Source organism: Mercurialis annua, linkage group LG3 (genome assembly GCF_937616625.2).
Source record: "Mercurialis annua linkage group LG3, ddMerAnnu1.2, whole genome shotgun sequence".
NCBI classification, from domain to species: Eukaryota; Viridiplantae; Streptophyta; class Magnoliopsida; order Malpighiales; family Euphorbiaceae; genus Mercurialis; species Mercurialis annua.
The window spans coordinates 49,558,281-49,573,778 of record NC_065572.1 but is presented as its reverse complement, the minus strand read 5'-3'; the positions used below and the strand labels follow the sequence as shown (position 1 = coordinate 49,573,778).

The 15,498-nt window shown below is 38.6% G+C and overlaps 2 protein-coding genes and 1 non-coding gene across 3 annotated transcripts; 2 read left to right on the top strand and 1 right to left on the bottom strand.

The window, feature by feature from the left end:
• Positions 1 to 2,099: 2,099 nt before the first annotated feature.
• Positions 2,100 to 2,206, bottom strand: LOC126675972 (small nucleolar RNA R71). Its single transcript, XR_007640152.1, has one exon. It is a non-coding gene; the product is annotated as a small nucleolar RNA R71 (small nucleolar RNA).
• A 1,161-nt stretch (positions 2,207 to 3,367) lies between these two features.
• On the top strand, positions 3,368 to 3,730 carry LOC126672571 (uncharacterized). Its single transcript, XM_050366524.1, has one exon. The coding sequence runs from the start codon at positions 3,368 to 3,370 to the stop codon at positions 3,728 to 3,730; it is 363 nt and encodes a 120-aa protein (XP_050222481.1).
• A 6,810-nt stretch (positions 3,731 to 10,540) lies between these two features.
• On the top strand, positions 10,541 to 12,507 carry LOC126672569 (uncharacterized). The gene is made up of 4 exons (XM_050366523.1): positions 10,541 to 10,915; positions 11,102 to 11,201; positions 11,350 to 11,431; positions 12,333 to 12,507. Exons 1-4 carry the CDS (start codon positions 10,541 to 10,543, stop codon positions 12,505 to 12,507), a joined length of 732 nt encoding a protein of 243 aa, XP_050222480.1.
• Positions 12,508 to 15,498: the final 2,991 nt, after the last annotated feature.

Genomic DNA, 15,498 nt, shown 5'->3' with positions numbered 1-15,498 from the left:
AATTTTTTCAGGTGCAAATCGAGGAAATATGGGAGAAAAAGCATCGTTGGAAGCAGAAGTAACTGGATAATAGCCTATCTCGTTCGAGACAGGGTGTGTCTCGATCGAGACACACCAAAAAATAGCCTTTCTCGATTGAGACAAGTTGTGTCTCGATCGAGATATTTTCTGGACAAGTAGGGGATGATTCATTTAAGCCTATATTGAAAGAAACACTCCCATTTCGAAGGAAACACCTCATTAATGAAGATACGTGATGAAAAGCTGAAATCACACATGTGGACAACTCCTTGGTCTACTCTCATTAGTGGCTTCATTTAGACTTGTACTAAGATGTATTTTTTATTCCTTTTATGTCCTTAACAAATATAAGGATCATTTTGTTCCCATTTTAGGGTTGGCACTCACTTTGAGAAACTTGTAGCCACCATAACTTTTATTCTCAGATTTTATTCTTTTTGCTCTTAGTGACATTTATAGTTTTTATTGTGGATTCAAGTGATGATTATTAATTTAAGAAGTAGTTTTATTATTGAAGATTACTATTTCTCTTGTCATCCTTTGTGTCTCTACTTATTTAATGCTTCTAGGTTCCATTTATTATTCCAAGGTATTTATATCTATTCTTATGATTAATTACTATTGCCTAGTTTGTATTAATTTAAATATGTGTAGATAAACCCCTTTCTAGGGGGTTACTAATGAATGCATATTTAGGTGTCTAGTTGATTAGGGTTAGTGTATTGGTTAGGGTTATTTGTAATTGATGTATAATGCCTAGCTTGACTTGCTCTCTTAACCTTTGTTTGTAGTTTAGTTAATTGAGTGAGAGCTAGTTGATTAAATGGACTGTGGCAATCACGAACCTAGGACCTAATCACGCTAGGGCGGTTTAGGAAATAGGTAGTCTTTAACTTTGCTCGTTAATTCCGTTTGATTTATTTAGGTGAAATCTATTACGCGAGAGCGATTTAGATTTCGACTTATTAATCAAAGTGAAATTTTCTTAACTCTAGACGTGAGAGAGCGGACATTGAGGCTTTAGGATACCTTGACTCGAACAGATTTCAGTACGTAACCCACATTACCTAGGATTCTTCCAGCATTTGCTAGTGACCTCTAAGCTCTTTTAATCGATTGTTTAATAGCAGATTGTCACTTATTGTTTTTATGCTCCGTTAGTTGTTTAAATTACAATCTTTTGTTTAATTGCTAAACGAATTGCGTTTCAAAGTCAATTTTCATTCTCATTAAATCTCTCTCATCATTGTGGGTTCGATACCAGACTTTTGTCCACTATTACACTTACGGTAAATGACCAACAAGTTTTGGCGCCGTTGCCGGGGATGAGATTGAAAGTATTTTGAATGTCGGTAGAGTTAGTTTTATTTTCTGCATCTACTTTAATGTGTTGTTTTTGCTTTTTGTGGTTTTACGCATGGGTGCTCTTGTTTGTGATACGCGCCAAGCAAAGCTTCTGCTTGAACCGTATCAAGATAACCTTGGTAGCTTCAAAAGGAACATTCGTAGATCACACCGTCATCCTCAACCCAAAATTATGGAGAGTAACGGTGAAGAGTATGAAGTAGAAAGGTTCAATCCTCAAGAAGAGGAAGGGGGGCAACAATTTCCACCACCTCCACCCCCTCTTGAAGATGGGAACCAACAAAGGCAACAAGAGTATCCAAGGGATGACCACCAACAAGTGCGTCCACAAGTGCAACAACAACAAACGCGAACCTTGGGTGACTTCTTTTTTCCGGATGCGGACAACGCCAATTTTGGTTGCTTCGCTCAACCGGTTCAAGCGGCCACAGTTGAGATTAAGCCAAGTACCATCCAGCTTGTGGAGAACCGATGTGCTTTCTATAGGCTACCTAGTGAAGAACCAAATGCTCATAGCCACGTTTTTGGGAGTCCTTAGTACATTCAAGCTTCACAACATCACCTCGGATCAAATCAAGCTTCGAATATTCCCCTTCTCCTTGAGGGATAAAGATCTCATTTGGATCCAATCTCTACCTAATTACTCTATTGACACTTGGAGAGACTTGGCCCAAGAGTTCCTCACTAAATACTTCCCAATGGGGTGGACCGCCAAGTTAACTAAAGAGATAATTGATTTCATGCAATATGATGGTGAGTCCTTCAGTGAATCTTGGGAAAGGTTAAAGGATCTTCAACAGAATGTTCCCCATCACCACCTCAAGAAAGAGCATGTTATACAAATTTTCTACAATGGGATGGGTGAGACATCCTAGGCTACCATTGATGTGGCCTCGGGAGGATCCTTGATGAAGAAGACCTATGAAGAAGCCCTTGAGTTGTTGGATGAGTTAGCTAGGGTGAGTAGTACGCTTCCATTGGAAAGGAGGAGGCCACCACCCCAAAATGTGGTCATGACTTTGGACCAAGTTCAAGAAATGGAGGGTATCAAGGCTAAGAATGCCTCTCTTCAAGCTCAATTTGATGCTCTTAAGAAGCAAATGAACCCAAGAAATGATCCGGTTGCATATGTGCAAGTGGGATGTGAATTTTATGGGGACTATAATCACACGGGTGGAGAGTGTCTTGTGACGGCACAAGCCATGAGTGAACAAGTCAATTATATTGGGGGCCAAAGACAAGGTAATGATCTCTACTCCAATACTTACAACCCCGGGTGAATTAATCACCCAAATTTTGGGTGGAAAAACAATGATGGGCAAGGGAATGTGCAAGCTCATCAACAGGCGGATCCAAGCTTCCAAGGTGGAAATAGATCTTATAAACACTAAGAAGGCAATTACCATCATAACAATAGCAACAATTTTTTGGGTAGGCCAGAACACCCTCCCAGGTTCCAACCATAAAGGAATCCAGATGAGGGGAGTACGCTTAACAAGGTGCTTGAAAGGTTAGATAGGATGGATGCGGAAAATAAGTAAAAAAATAAGAACCATGCCTCTACCATCTACCATTTGGAGACTCAAATCTCCCAACTAGCCATTAATCTCCAAGGTAGACCTCAAGGAGGATTGCCTTCCACAATGGAATCTAATCCGAGGGAACAACTCAAAACGGTTGAGCTTAGGAGTGGGAAGATACTTGAGAAGGCTAATGGCAAGAGGCTAAGAATTGAAGAAGATGAGCCTATTGTTGTTGAAGAGATTGAAAGCTCTAATAAAGAATTGCCAAGGGCTAGTGAGGAGGTAGTTATTGAAGTTAAGGAACCATATGTGAGACCACATCCACCTCCTCCATTTGTCCCTAAAGTACCCTTTCCTGGAAGATTGAAGAAAGTGCCTGACAATCAAAAATTTCACAAGTTTTTAAAGATATTCAAGAAGCTCCAAATAACCTTAGTCTTATGGATGCCTTGAGGGAGATGCCCCAATATGCTAAGTTCCTCAAAGACATCATCATGAACAAGAGGAGTTGGGAGAAAAATGACACTATCTTTCTAATGGAAAGTTGTAGCACCATCAGACAAAGTGATATGCCAACAAAACTAAAAGATCCAGGGAGCTTTAGTATTTCTTGTAATATTGGCAATATGAACTCTTTTAATTGCCTGTGCGATTTGGGTGCTAGCATTAATTTGATGCCTTTGTTTCTTTTTAGGTCCTTGTTTTGTGATCAACCGGTGAAGCCCACCTCGATGGCATTACAACTTGTCGATCACTCTCTCAAGAAGTCGTATGGATTAGTTCATGAATACCGATCGGGCATGCTGGAAAGCTTACTTTGAGAATCGACGAACAAAGGGTCGAATTTGACATGAAGAGAGTGATACGGAACAACATCGACGAGGAGAAATGCATGAGGGTGGATCTAGTAGATGAAATAGTTGAGGAGAAACTAAAATTGAACATTGAGAGGCTTAATGATGGAATGAAAGGGGATTTGGAACAATTAAAAGTCCCAGAAGCTTGTTTCAATCGAAACACCCTTGTTTCTTTCGAAACACAAGATCAAAGAAGCAGTGAGAAGCCTCAAGTAGCCTGTTTTGTTCGAAACAAGGCTGTCTCGATTGAGACAACATCTGTCTCGATCAAGACACCCTCTGTTTCGATCGAAACAGGTATACAATCAGAGGAGACTGTTATTTCTCAATTTCAAAGGTCGTCTTTCATTCCGACGACCAAGACCAAGTATATTCGGAGGAGGATGAACCAAGGCCTGAAATTTTGACCAAAAGTGAGGGAATAACACAACCTTCATCCGTTATACCACCAAATGTTGAGCTCAAACAATTGCCACCTTATCTCCGATATGCTTTTGTGGGCGAAAACAAAACATTGCCCATTATTATTGCCAACAAGCTAGTGGAAGCTCAAGAAAAGAGTTATTCAAGTGGCGAAGAGTCATATTTTTTCCATGGGATGGAAAATATCTGATATTCATGGTATTAGTCCTCAAGTGGTGATGCATAAAATCCACTTGGAAGACGAGTCTAAAGCCGCGACACCAAGGCAAAGAAGGCTAAACCCGAATATGAAAGAAGTAGTTCACAAGGAGATAGTCAAGCTTCTATACGCCAAAATCATATACCCCATATTCGATAGTGGATGGGTGAGTCCTAACAATGTGTTCATAAGTAAGGGGGGATGGCCGTGGTTGAGAATGAGAAGGGTGAGCAAATCTCTACACGAACGGTAACGGGGTGGCGTGTTTACATCGACTACCGCAAGTTGAATGCGAAGACAAGGAAGGATCACTTCCCTTTACCCTTTATTGATCAAATGTTAGAGCAGGTAGCTGGCCATGCTTATTATTGCTTCCTTGACGACTATAACGAGTACAATCAAATTCTAATATTCTTGGATGATCCAGAGAAGATATCTTTCACATGTCCGTATGGAACTTTTGCTTACCAGAGAATGCCATTCGGGCTATGCAACGCACCGACCACTTTCCAAAGGTGCATGACTTCCATCTTTGCCGATATGATTGAGGATATAATGGAAGTTTTCATGGATGACTTCTCGGTTTTTGGGGATTCTTTTGAAATGTGCCTAAAGAATTTGGGTCGGGTGTTAGTTCGGTGTGAGGAGACCAACCTCATGTTGAATTCAGAGAAATATCATTTCATGATTGAAGAAGGGATCGTCTTGGGCCACAAGATCTCAAAGGCCGGCATTGAAGTGGATAGAGCCAAAACGGAAGTTATCGAGAAACTTTCACCACCTACTACCGTAAAGGGAGTTTGTGCCTTCTTGGGTCACGCCGATTTTTATATACGCTTTATCAGAGACTTCTCATCTATTGCTAGACCTTCGACTAATTTGCTTCTGAAAGACTCTCCTTTTGAATTTACTAATGAATGTGATTGCTTTTGATAGGTTGAATGAAGCGCTTGTCACCGCCTCAATCATATCATCCCCGGATTGGAAGCTTCCCTTTGAGCTCATGTGTGATGCAAACGATCAGGCCTTGGGATATGTATTAGGGCAAAGGAAGAACAAGCGGGTGCACGTGATTTATTATGCAAGTCGAACAATGGTGGGAGCGCAACTCAATTATACCATCACCGAGAAAGAAATGTTGACAGTGGTCTTTGCTCTAGACAAATTCTGGAAATACTTGGTTAGCTCAAAAGAAACTATATACACCAATCACGACTCTTTGAGGCACCTTTTTGCCAAGCAAGATGCAAAGACAATGCTCATTCAGTGTATTGTTTTAATGCAAGAGTTTGATATTGAGATCCAGGACAAGAAGGGTATGGAAAATGTAGTAGCGAACCACTTGTCAAGATTTGAGATTTCGAAATCGATACCAATTGGGGTTGAGAATAATGAATGTGAAAGACCCTATGGGTTATAAGGCAAATCGGTTTTTGAGTTGTGAATCGAAAATTTAAATTCTTTTAAGTGGAAAAGAGAATTTAAAAGACACAAGAGATTTAGAGTGGTTCAGATCACAAATCGATCCTACTCCACTACTCAATCTAAGATTGAGATTTTAGAATCCACTAAATGGGATTGTGCTTTATAGATAAGCACCAACTTTACAAAGAGATTTCTTAGAGATAATCTCAAACTCACAATTGATTTTCAAGGATAATCAAGAACCTACAAGGGTTGAGTTTTTCCAAAGCTAAACTCTAACTCACAATGATAGGAGTTTCCAAGATTACTCCAAAACTACAACAAAACTAAGCGATTTGAAAATGTGTGTTTGTTGTTTCAAGGTGTGTAAATCATTAACGTTGAAACATTGCAAATGGGTTTATATTTATACCCAAAGCAATCCCCAAACAAAGCACTAACAAATAAAACAAAAATTGATCTCTGCACAAATATCGCCCCCGTGATGCATGGATCACGGGCGAGATATTTGAATGTGACAAAAACCTTCAACGGCTAGTGCCACGTGTCCATGCTTCATTGGGTCTTCAAAAATGTATCTGTTGGATCTTCAACGGTCTCATTTATCGCGCCCGAGATGTGTTCGTCGCGCCCGTGATTCGTTCCAACGGTCGACTAGGGTTTTGTCAGCTCGAATATCGCCCCCGTGATATTTGCGTCGCCCCCGTGATATATATCGCCCCCGTGATGAAAAGTCCATCACGGGGGAGATATGCTACTGGACAGCTTTCTACTTAAAAACACGATTTTTGCTAGAGAGCTCCGAATTGACTCCCGATTGTTTTTATGAGTTCCTATACACTAATAAACAAGATTGGATCACTCATAGTTAATTGTCAAAGTCAAAACAAAGGAGTTTGAAAGGACAATAGTCCAACAATCTCCCCCTTTTTGAGTTTGACAATCAACATGCTAAAATGGTTAAGTTAAGTAAGAGTCAAATTGATTTTGGCTCCCCCTCACTTTATGCACATAAGATAAAAAGAAATATGTAATGCATAAGCAAGAAATTATTGAAAATACTTAGCAATTTGAGCATACAAACTTTTCCCCCTTTGTCAAGCACAAAAAGAATCAAAGCATGTTTAAAACATGGACAAATGAACTAATTGAAAGAGATTTTTAAATCAAATTGAAATAAATCTAAAAACTCAATTGATTGAACTAATTTGATTTAAATGATCAAAAATAGGCAATAATTCCTTAATTGAATTATACCAAGGCAAAGTTCAATCATTAGAAAAAGTTTTAAAGCATATCAAAACTTTTTAGGAGAATAAGATTTGAAAAATGGATTCTCCCCCTCAAAACAACAATTTTAGAAAACATGGCATAGAAATTTATACAAATTTTACCTATATTGCCATTTTCCAAAAGCTTCCATTGATCATCCACCTTATGATTTGAGATTGGTTTAGTGGACATCAAATATACCTACAGAGCAAATCACTTAGGTACCCAAACAACTTTGGGTCTTTGAAAGTTAATGCTCGAATAGTTCAAAGGGATTAGCCTTAATTGAACTTTTCTCACATAGCAATGAACATTAGTGTGACCATATCTCATGCAATAGAAACATTGAGTTCTAAGGTTCACATTTGATTGCATTTGAGGTGGCTTTGCTCTAGAGGTCTCATATGAACAAGCACAAGCATGTGAACAAGATTTAACATTAGAAAATGCATGAACATGAGAGCTTTTTCTAGTCTTCTTGTTCCATTTGTGACTATATTGAGAAGCATAGCCATGTCTAAAGGGTTTTGTACCCTTGTTGCTCTTAGCCTTTTGAGCCAAGAATGGCTTAGGCCTAGGAGCTTGAGCATGCACCTTCTTTGCCTCAATTGGTTTGACCAATTTAGGAGGAACTTCTATAGAAGAATTTTGAGGTAAAGTGGACTTCACAAATTTAGTCCCATTGGAACTAGAATCATTTTGATTATAGCCAAGTCCAAATTTTATGGTTGGGCATCTTTGAGATACAAGAATTGAATCCAAAGTTGCCTTTCCTTTTTGAAATCTTCAAAGTGAATCTTTTAATTCAAGAATTTCATTCTTTAGTTGATCATTTTCCTTAAGCAAGTTATCAACATTCAAATCTTGCTTAGGGATAGATTCTAAAGATGACTTGAGAGCTTCATTAGACAATTTAAGCTCATGAAATTCTTTTGTCAATTTTTTTTTTCATCTTTGGCTTTAGAAGCCTCATTTTTAAAAAATAGCATCTTGGCTTTATAATCACCACATTTAATTACTAGTTCATCAAGCATGCTATACATATCATCATCATCATTATGAGCATCATCAACAACAATAACATCAATAACATCATCAACAATATCATTTTTAATATTTAAGCATGCATCATGTGATTCAACACCAATACTATCCCAAGATAGAAAAGATTGGGGGTTTACCTCTAGTGTTGGTTCCTCCTCAAAAGACACGAGGCACAAGTTGGCATCATGGTGGCTATCTCCATCGTATTGAGAATCGCCATCCCAAAATGTCTTGGGGCCTCCTTTTGAACTCTTCCTTGAAGAGGAGAGTCTACCATAATTGCCATTTTTCTTCATCTTGAGCTCATTCACTCTCTTTGTGAGCCTCAAGATTTCTTCCTCATTGCTTTCCTTCTTGTTATCTTCTACAAGAGCACTTGTTGAAGCCTTGAAAGAAATGTCTTTCTCCTTTGCCATTTCGGCTTGAATAAGCTTGATGTAAGACATCTCATGAAGAAGAAGCTTACCAATCAACTGATTCGTCCTCAAGGTGGATAAATCATGAGTTTCAATGATGGCGGTAGTCTTAGGTTGCCATAGAAGAATAGGAAGGGATCTTAGGATTTTACCATTGATTTCATTTTGCTTGAAGAATTTCCCAAGTTTCTCAAGACTATGAACAATCTTAAGAAGCCTTGATGTCATCATTCCCACATCTTAATTTGGCAAGCCCTTGAAGCCTTCATACTCACCAAGAAGCAACTCAAGCTTCTTACCCTTGACTTGTTGTGTACCTTCATAGTAGCTCTCAAGAGTCTCCTACATTTGCTTGGCACAATTCAAGTGTTGAATTCTACCTTGTTCTTCTCTAGACATTGAGGAGAGGAGAGTAGTAATGGCTTTTCTATTCATGTCATTCTCATTGACTTGCTCAATAGACCAATCTTGTCTCTTCAAAAGATCTCCATTCTTGTCACATGGAGGTGTCCATCCCCTTAAGAAAACACTCCAAAGATCAACCCCTTGCATATCAAGATGATTTTCCATCATATATTTCCAAACTTTGTAATTTGACCCATCAAGAAAAGGTTTGAGAGTGATAAAAAAATTTCGGTTGCCATTTTTAGATCGAAAACTCTAGCAATTAAGCGAAAATAAGAGCACCTTCCTTTGATACCAATTGAAAGACCCTATGGGTTATAAGGAAAACCGGTTTTTGAGTTGTGAATCGGAAATTTAAATTCTTTAAAGCGGAAAAAAGAATTTAAAAGACACAAGAAATTTAGAGTGGTTCGGATCACAAATCGATCCTACTCCACTACTCAATCTAAGATTGAGATTTTAGAATCCACTAAATGGGATTGTGTTTTATAGATAAGCATCAACTTTACAAAGAGATTTCTTAGAGATAATCTCAAACTCACAATTGATTTTTCAAGGATAATCAAGAACCTACAAGGGTTGAGTTTTTCCAAAGCTAAACTCTAACTCACAGTGATTAGGAGTTTCCAAGATTACTCCAAAACTACAAAAAAACTAAGTGATTTGAAAATGTGTGTTTGTTGTTTCAAGGTGTGTAAATCATTAACCTTGAAACATTGCAAATGGGTTTATATTTATACCCAAAGCAATCCCCAAACAAAGCACTAACAAACAAAACAAAAATTGATCTCTGCACACATATCGCCCCCGTGATGCATGGATCACGGGCGAGATATTTGAATGTGACAAAAAACTTCAACGGCTAGTGCCACGTGTCAATGCTTCATTGGGTCTTCAAAAATGTATCTGTTGGATCTTCAACGGTTTCATTTATCGCGCCCGAGATGTGTTCGCCGCTCCCGTGATTCGTTCCAACGGTCGACTAGGATTTTGTCAGCTCGAATATCGCCCCCGTGATGAAAAGTCCATCAGGGGGGAGATATGCTACTGGACAACTTTCTAGAGAGCTCCGAATTGACTCCCGATTGTTTCTATGAGTTCCTATACACTAATAAACAAGATTAGATCACTCATAGTTGATTGTCAAAGTCAAAACAAAGGAGTTTGAAAGGAAAATAGTCCAACAGAATGGTTCCTGGATGAGATGTTGATGATGATCTCGGAATTGGAGACACCTTGGTATGCGGATATCGCCATCTAATTATCTTCAAATGTCATGCCACCGGACTTGCCATACCATCAAAAGAATAATTTTTTGAGTGACGTGAAGAGGTTTTTATAGGATGAGCCGTATTTGTTCTAAGTTTGTGGAGACGGTATGTTGAGGAGGTGCGTACCATTGAAAGAAATGATGCCAATCTTGAGACATTGTCATGAGTCGGATTATGCCGGGCATTATGGGGCATCACGAACCGCCACTATAGGGCTTGAGAGCGGTTTCTTTTGGCCAACATTGTTTTGAGATGCCAAGGATTTCACGAGTCATTGTGACCGGTGCCAAAGACTTGGCAACATTTCAAAGCAAAAAGAATGCCATATACCACAATCCAAGAAGTGGAGATCTTTGATGTGTGGGGGATTAATTTTATGGGGCCTTTCTTGGTTTCTTTCAGAAACCAATACATCTTGGTAGGAGTTGATTATGTCTCTAAATGGGTAGAAGCGAAGGCTTTACCCACCAATGATGCCAAGGTATTTTTGAGGTTTCTTAAGTGTTTAATGAACTGGTTTGGGACTCCAAGGGTGATCATTAGTGACGGTGGGTCGCATTTTTGCAATAGGCAATTCGAAGCTTTAATTAAGAAGCATAATGTGTACCATCGGGTCGCTACCCCTTACCATCCCCAAACAAGCAGTCAAGTGGGAGTATTGAATAGGGAATTGAAGAGGATTTTGGAGAAAAAGGTGAAGGGGACACGCAATGATTAGTCCCTCAAGTTGGAAGATGCTTTCTGGGCATATCGTACGACATTCAAAAAGCCACTTTGTATGTCCCCCTATAGGATCATGTATTAAAACGTATGTCACTTACCGGTGGAGTTGGAGCACAAAGCTTATTGGGCGATTAAGAAGTTGAATTATGACTTCAAGGCGGCAGGAGAGAAGCCGATGTTGCAATTGAATGAATTGGATGAATTCCGGTTCATAGCATATGAGAATGCCAAACTCTATCAAGAGAGACCAAACGATGGTATGACGCTCACATCACTCCCAAGTCTTTTGAGGTAGGAGCTTTTGCGTTGCTCTATAATTCGAGGTTGAGATTGTTCCCAGGCAAGTTGAAATCCCAATGAGTGGACCTTAAAAGATCCAGCAACTGGTGGACCATGGTGATTTAGAGCTCGAAAACCAAAAAGGGGAGACGTTAAAGGTCAACGAACATCGTTGCAAGCCTTCTAGGGCCTTTGGTAGATCAAATAGGCAAGCAAGTCTATCTCAACTCTCCTTCTTGAGTTTCAATCAAAGTGACGGTCGAGCTTTCAACTTGAAACAAGCGCACTCGGGAGGCAATCCCGAGAGGTTCGATAATTTTCCTCTTCATTTCAGTATTTCAGTGTCATTTTCTATTATATTTTATGATATTTCGTTGTCTTTTTTAATCAATTTTTGTTTTATTTTCTCAAAAAAATTCGTATTTATCAGCTTTAAATTTCATTTTGTTTGTTCCGTTTGATGATGGGGTATGTTTTGTTTGTGATGTGCAGATATTAAGAAAAATCAACAGTGGGATGTCAAGGGAGCACTGTTTCGATCGAAACAGCTTGGGTCTCGATCAAAACTATCAATAAAAAGAAAGTTTCGTTCGAGACAAAAGCTGTCTCGATAGAAACAATTATAACCGAAAATCTTCTCACATCATATCAGTGCCCTCTCTCAAATAGCTTGTTTTGATCGAAACAAAGCTATCTCGATCGAGAGAAACCCAGTTTTGATCAAGACAACACAGTTTTGATCGAAACACAACATTTTTAACATCACAGATCTGACGTGTAAAAATATCAGCCACCCATCTCTTTTCATTTCTTTCTTCTCCAAAGCAACTACCCTATTCTAGAAACCAGAAACAAAACGCAGCCCCCATTTTCTCTCAACAAAGTTCATAAAACTCACAACAAATCTCCATTAAACCCGTCAATCAAAAACCAAAAACCCATCTATCAATTAATTCCAAATCAAAAACCCAACAATGGTTTGAAGAAAAAACACCATTAACCGACCTATCTGCACCTCTGCTCAAGCGAGAAACCAAAGTGGAGCCCGAGTTGGCCCCACTTCCACCCGTTGGGCAATCTTGCCTAGCATGCCAAACTTAACAAGGCAGGACCTCAAGAACAGCCGCTACCCCCACAAGTCTCACTCAGAGGTATAATGCTCCGTTTGAAATACGCTCTAAAGAAGAAGTGCAACGTTATGAAGCGTGGAAAGCGAGAAAGATTGCTACGCCGTGGAAGATTTATTGGCAATCACTAGCGGAGTTGGCAATTGACAATATGTGAAAAAGAATATGAAGGTGTGGGGTTTTACGGATTTGGCCACATTTGATCATGTATTAGGAGATGGTTCATGAGTTCTTCGCTACCATGAGGTCGCCCGAGGAAGCAAGTACTAATATCATTTGTCACATCAAGAATCATGAGAACCGAGTTAGTGTGACTAAGTTTGTATTGAATGCTCAGATGCGGAATGAAGGGTTGAAATGTATCCCAAATGGTTTGAATGAGCTAGCAATTTGGAGAGCTTTGTCGGACAAGGACTTCTACGATGCCAAGGTTTCAAAGGTAAATGCTAAAAAGATATCTCTATTTGTGTAGCATATAAGTGGTATGGGCATACATTTTGTGGCAGGAAGGAGTAAAATAAGGTATCTTAGGAGGATATGGTGGCACCGAACCCGTTACTACATTCGAGGAACCATGAGTATAGGGTCAACATGCCGTATAGGATGCTTCTGTTGTTGCGAGATGTGAACCGTCACCAGCATAGGATTGGGTTGCGTACTTTATGTCAAAAATGTACAATGGTTATAAAGAGTCTGAATTTCAGCAGATGAGGTACACGCCTCCTAAGATGATAGACACGAACCATTTGTCTATTGCCTTGTTGGCTAAGGATGGCGTGGTAGTGCCATACTATTAGAAGACTAGTTGGATCAATCGGCATGGTGCGAATGCCGTTTTGTTGGCTGATTTATCAGAGTAGGAAAAGCCTTAGCAACCACCAGAGAGGCAGAGGCCTGAGAAGCAGCAAGTGAGGCAAAAGGGCAACGAAACGCCCGATTCATCGACTCACACAAAGGAGGCTGATTTGGGTGAGCAGGGAGGTGTTCAGTGGTCCGGTTTTGACCACAGTTTTGCTGAGTTAGCACGGCAAAACCGTGAGGGTTAGGGAGAGAAAACGCGGATAATGACGGAGATTCAAAGTGATTAGCGAAAAGGGCTAGCTCAGATCGAATACGAGCGGGATACGATGAAGGCAAAGCTGAACCGCCAGGATAAGTATCTGAGGTGCTACTTCAATGCCTCGAGCAGAGAGCGATACCCATCATCGGAACGTCGTCTACAACTTTCATTTAGACCTCGGACTGAAAATAGCACCTGAAGATGCCATAAACTAGCCCGGAAGTTGCTTCCCTTAGCTGGTTTAGGGGCTACATAAGCAGTCCGTAAATAGGACTACTGCCCTGCTCAAAACAAGCCTGGTTCTGCTCATCGGAGCATAACCGAGCTTTTTGGGACCTATTTCGACGTGCTCACACCATACCCGACAAATATTTGGCAAGAAAACGCCATAAAACGACCTCCTAAACTCATACAAACTCAGCTCAACAAACAACCACAAAACCAGAAAATAACCTTCACTTAATCGCAACATAATTAATCAAATACTTAACCAAAATTAGCTTTACAAGATATACCTTATTTCTTAGTGAGCTGGCTCTCTAACCGAGCCGGAATTAGAAAAAAATGGACGTCGGAATAATAAGAAATGAGCTACGCCATGCTTGTTGCGCGAAGTGGCTTGATGGAGATAAGGTGAGGGTTTCGACAATCATGGGTGTGGGAGCTTAGGGTTTTACTTCAAAATCTGAGAATGGGGTAATGAAGAAGGTGATGAAGGGAATGGGCCTATTTATAGGCAAAGTTAAGTGGGCTAAAAGCTCATGCAAGTCCCTCATGATTCACACTTCTCCTATCAACTCCAAAAACGAACTTTCCTTACATTTTATTCCATAACAATTTTATAATTAAGAGAAACTTTAACGATTCTTTCTTAATATTAATTAACATACTTTGTCATAATAAAAATTAGCCCGAAATCTTAATTTATTTATTTTAATTTTTCTTAATTCGAATTTTTCTTTCGTCTGTTAAATCTGCTCCTAACCAATAAAATTCTCAACTTAACTTATCAATTCCCGATAATTAAAATAGACGTTCCTTGGTCTAAATTTTCATTAATTAATTTATTCTCGACCTCCTTAACTTTACTTATAACAATTTAGGACACGTAGCACCACTTAATAGCCATAAAAATACGGGATATTACATTTTTCCCTCCTTATAAAACTTTGTCCTTGAATTTTAAAATCCAAAACCACGTATCTCACATTACTCATAATGTTATTTATGAGAATCGTATGCTTCATTCTTAAAGAGTCCTACTTACTATAACCGTGTTAGGAATATCATATTCCAAAATTTAACCAATCAAAAGGTTGAATCCAAAAATATCATTGCCTTACTAGACCTTGACGGTCTCCATTACAACATTTAAAACTCGCTTTACCAATACACCTTTTCCATTTATCGCATCTCTAATCGTATATCTTCCACTTTTCTTGATCTGCAAGTCTGTAACACCCCGCAAATTTTAAGAATAATCAAGGTATAATCAAGGTATTAAAAATAATATTGTGAGGGTTCGAATATTAAGAATAATATTCGAAAAGACTAAATTTAATACTCAAAGGATAATAATCAGGTTCGACTATTTAAAGTTATTAAATTAAATCACGGAAGTGATATAATAAACCGGAAGTAAGTAAATTAAATTTAAACGTAAATTTAATTTATACGTATCCTTAAAGATATATTGAAATAATAGGCGTTTAAAATTTAAATTTTAGTAAACAAGTGTGGACAAGATTAATAAAACTAAGAATATTCTGTAGCGTCGTATAATAGATATATTAGTAACTAATATATCAACATACGTCTCTAAATGGAGAGTTTAATGTTTTGAACCAAACCTCGAAATTAAAATGTCGAAACTTGAAAGTTTCGACATTATATTAAAGGATACAAGTTGATATATATATATATATATATATATATATATATATATATATATTCAATAAAAAAAATGGCGGTGATGAGTTTGGGAAAAGAAACAAAAAAAATTTGTTTTAATCCCTAAACTTTTATTTTAATTAATTTTGGCCTAATTACTTGAAAACCACCCATCTTATAACTTTTTTTTCATCTATA

Excerpts from the sequence above, each read along its gene's own strand:
- LOC126672571 (XM_050366524.1), top strand. The coding sequence starts at position 3,368 with ATGCCCCAATATGCTAAGTTCCTCAAAGACATCATCATGAACAAGAGG.
- LOC126672569 (XM_050366523.1), top strand. The coding sequence starts at position 10,541 with ATGCCATATACCACAATCCAAGAAGTGGAGATCTTTGATGTGTGGGGG. Across the intron at positions 10,916-11,101 it reads AGAGGATTTTGGAGAAAAAG|GCGGCAGGAGAGAAGCCGAT; the intron begins GTGAAGGGGACA and ends TATGACTTCAAG. Across the intron at positions 11,432-12,332 it reads GCCTTTGGTAGATCAAATAG|GACCTCAAGAACAGCCGCTA; the intron begins GCAAGCAAGTCT and ends TTAACAAGGCAG.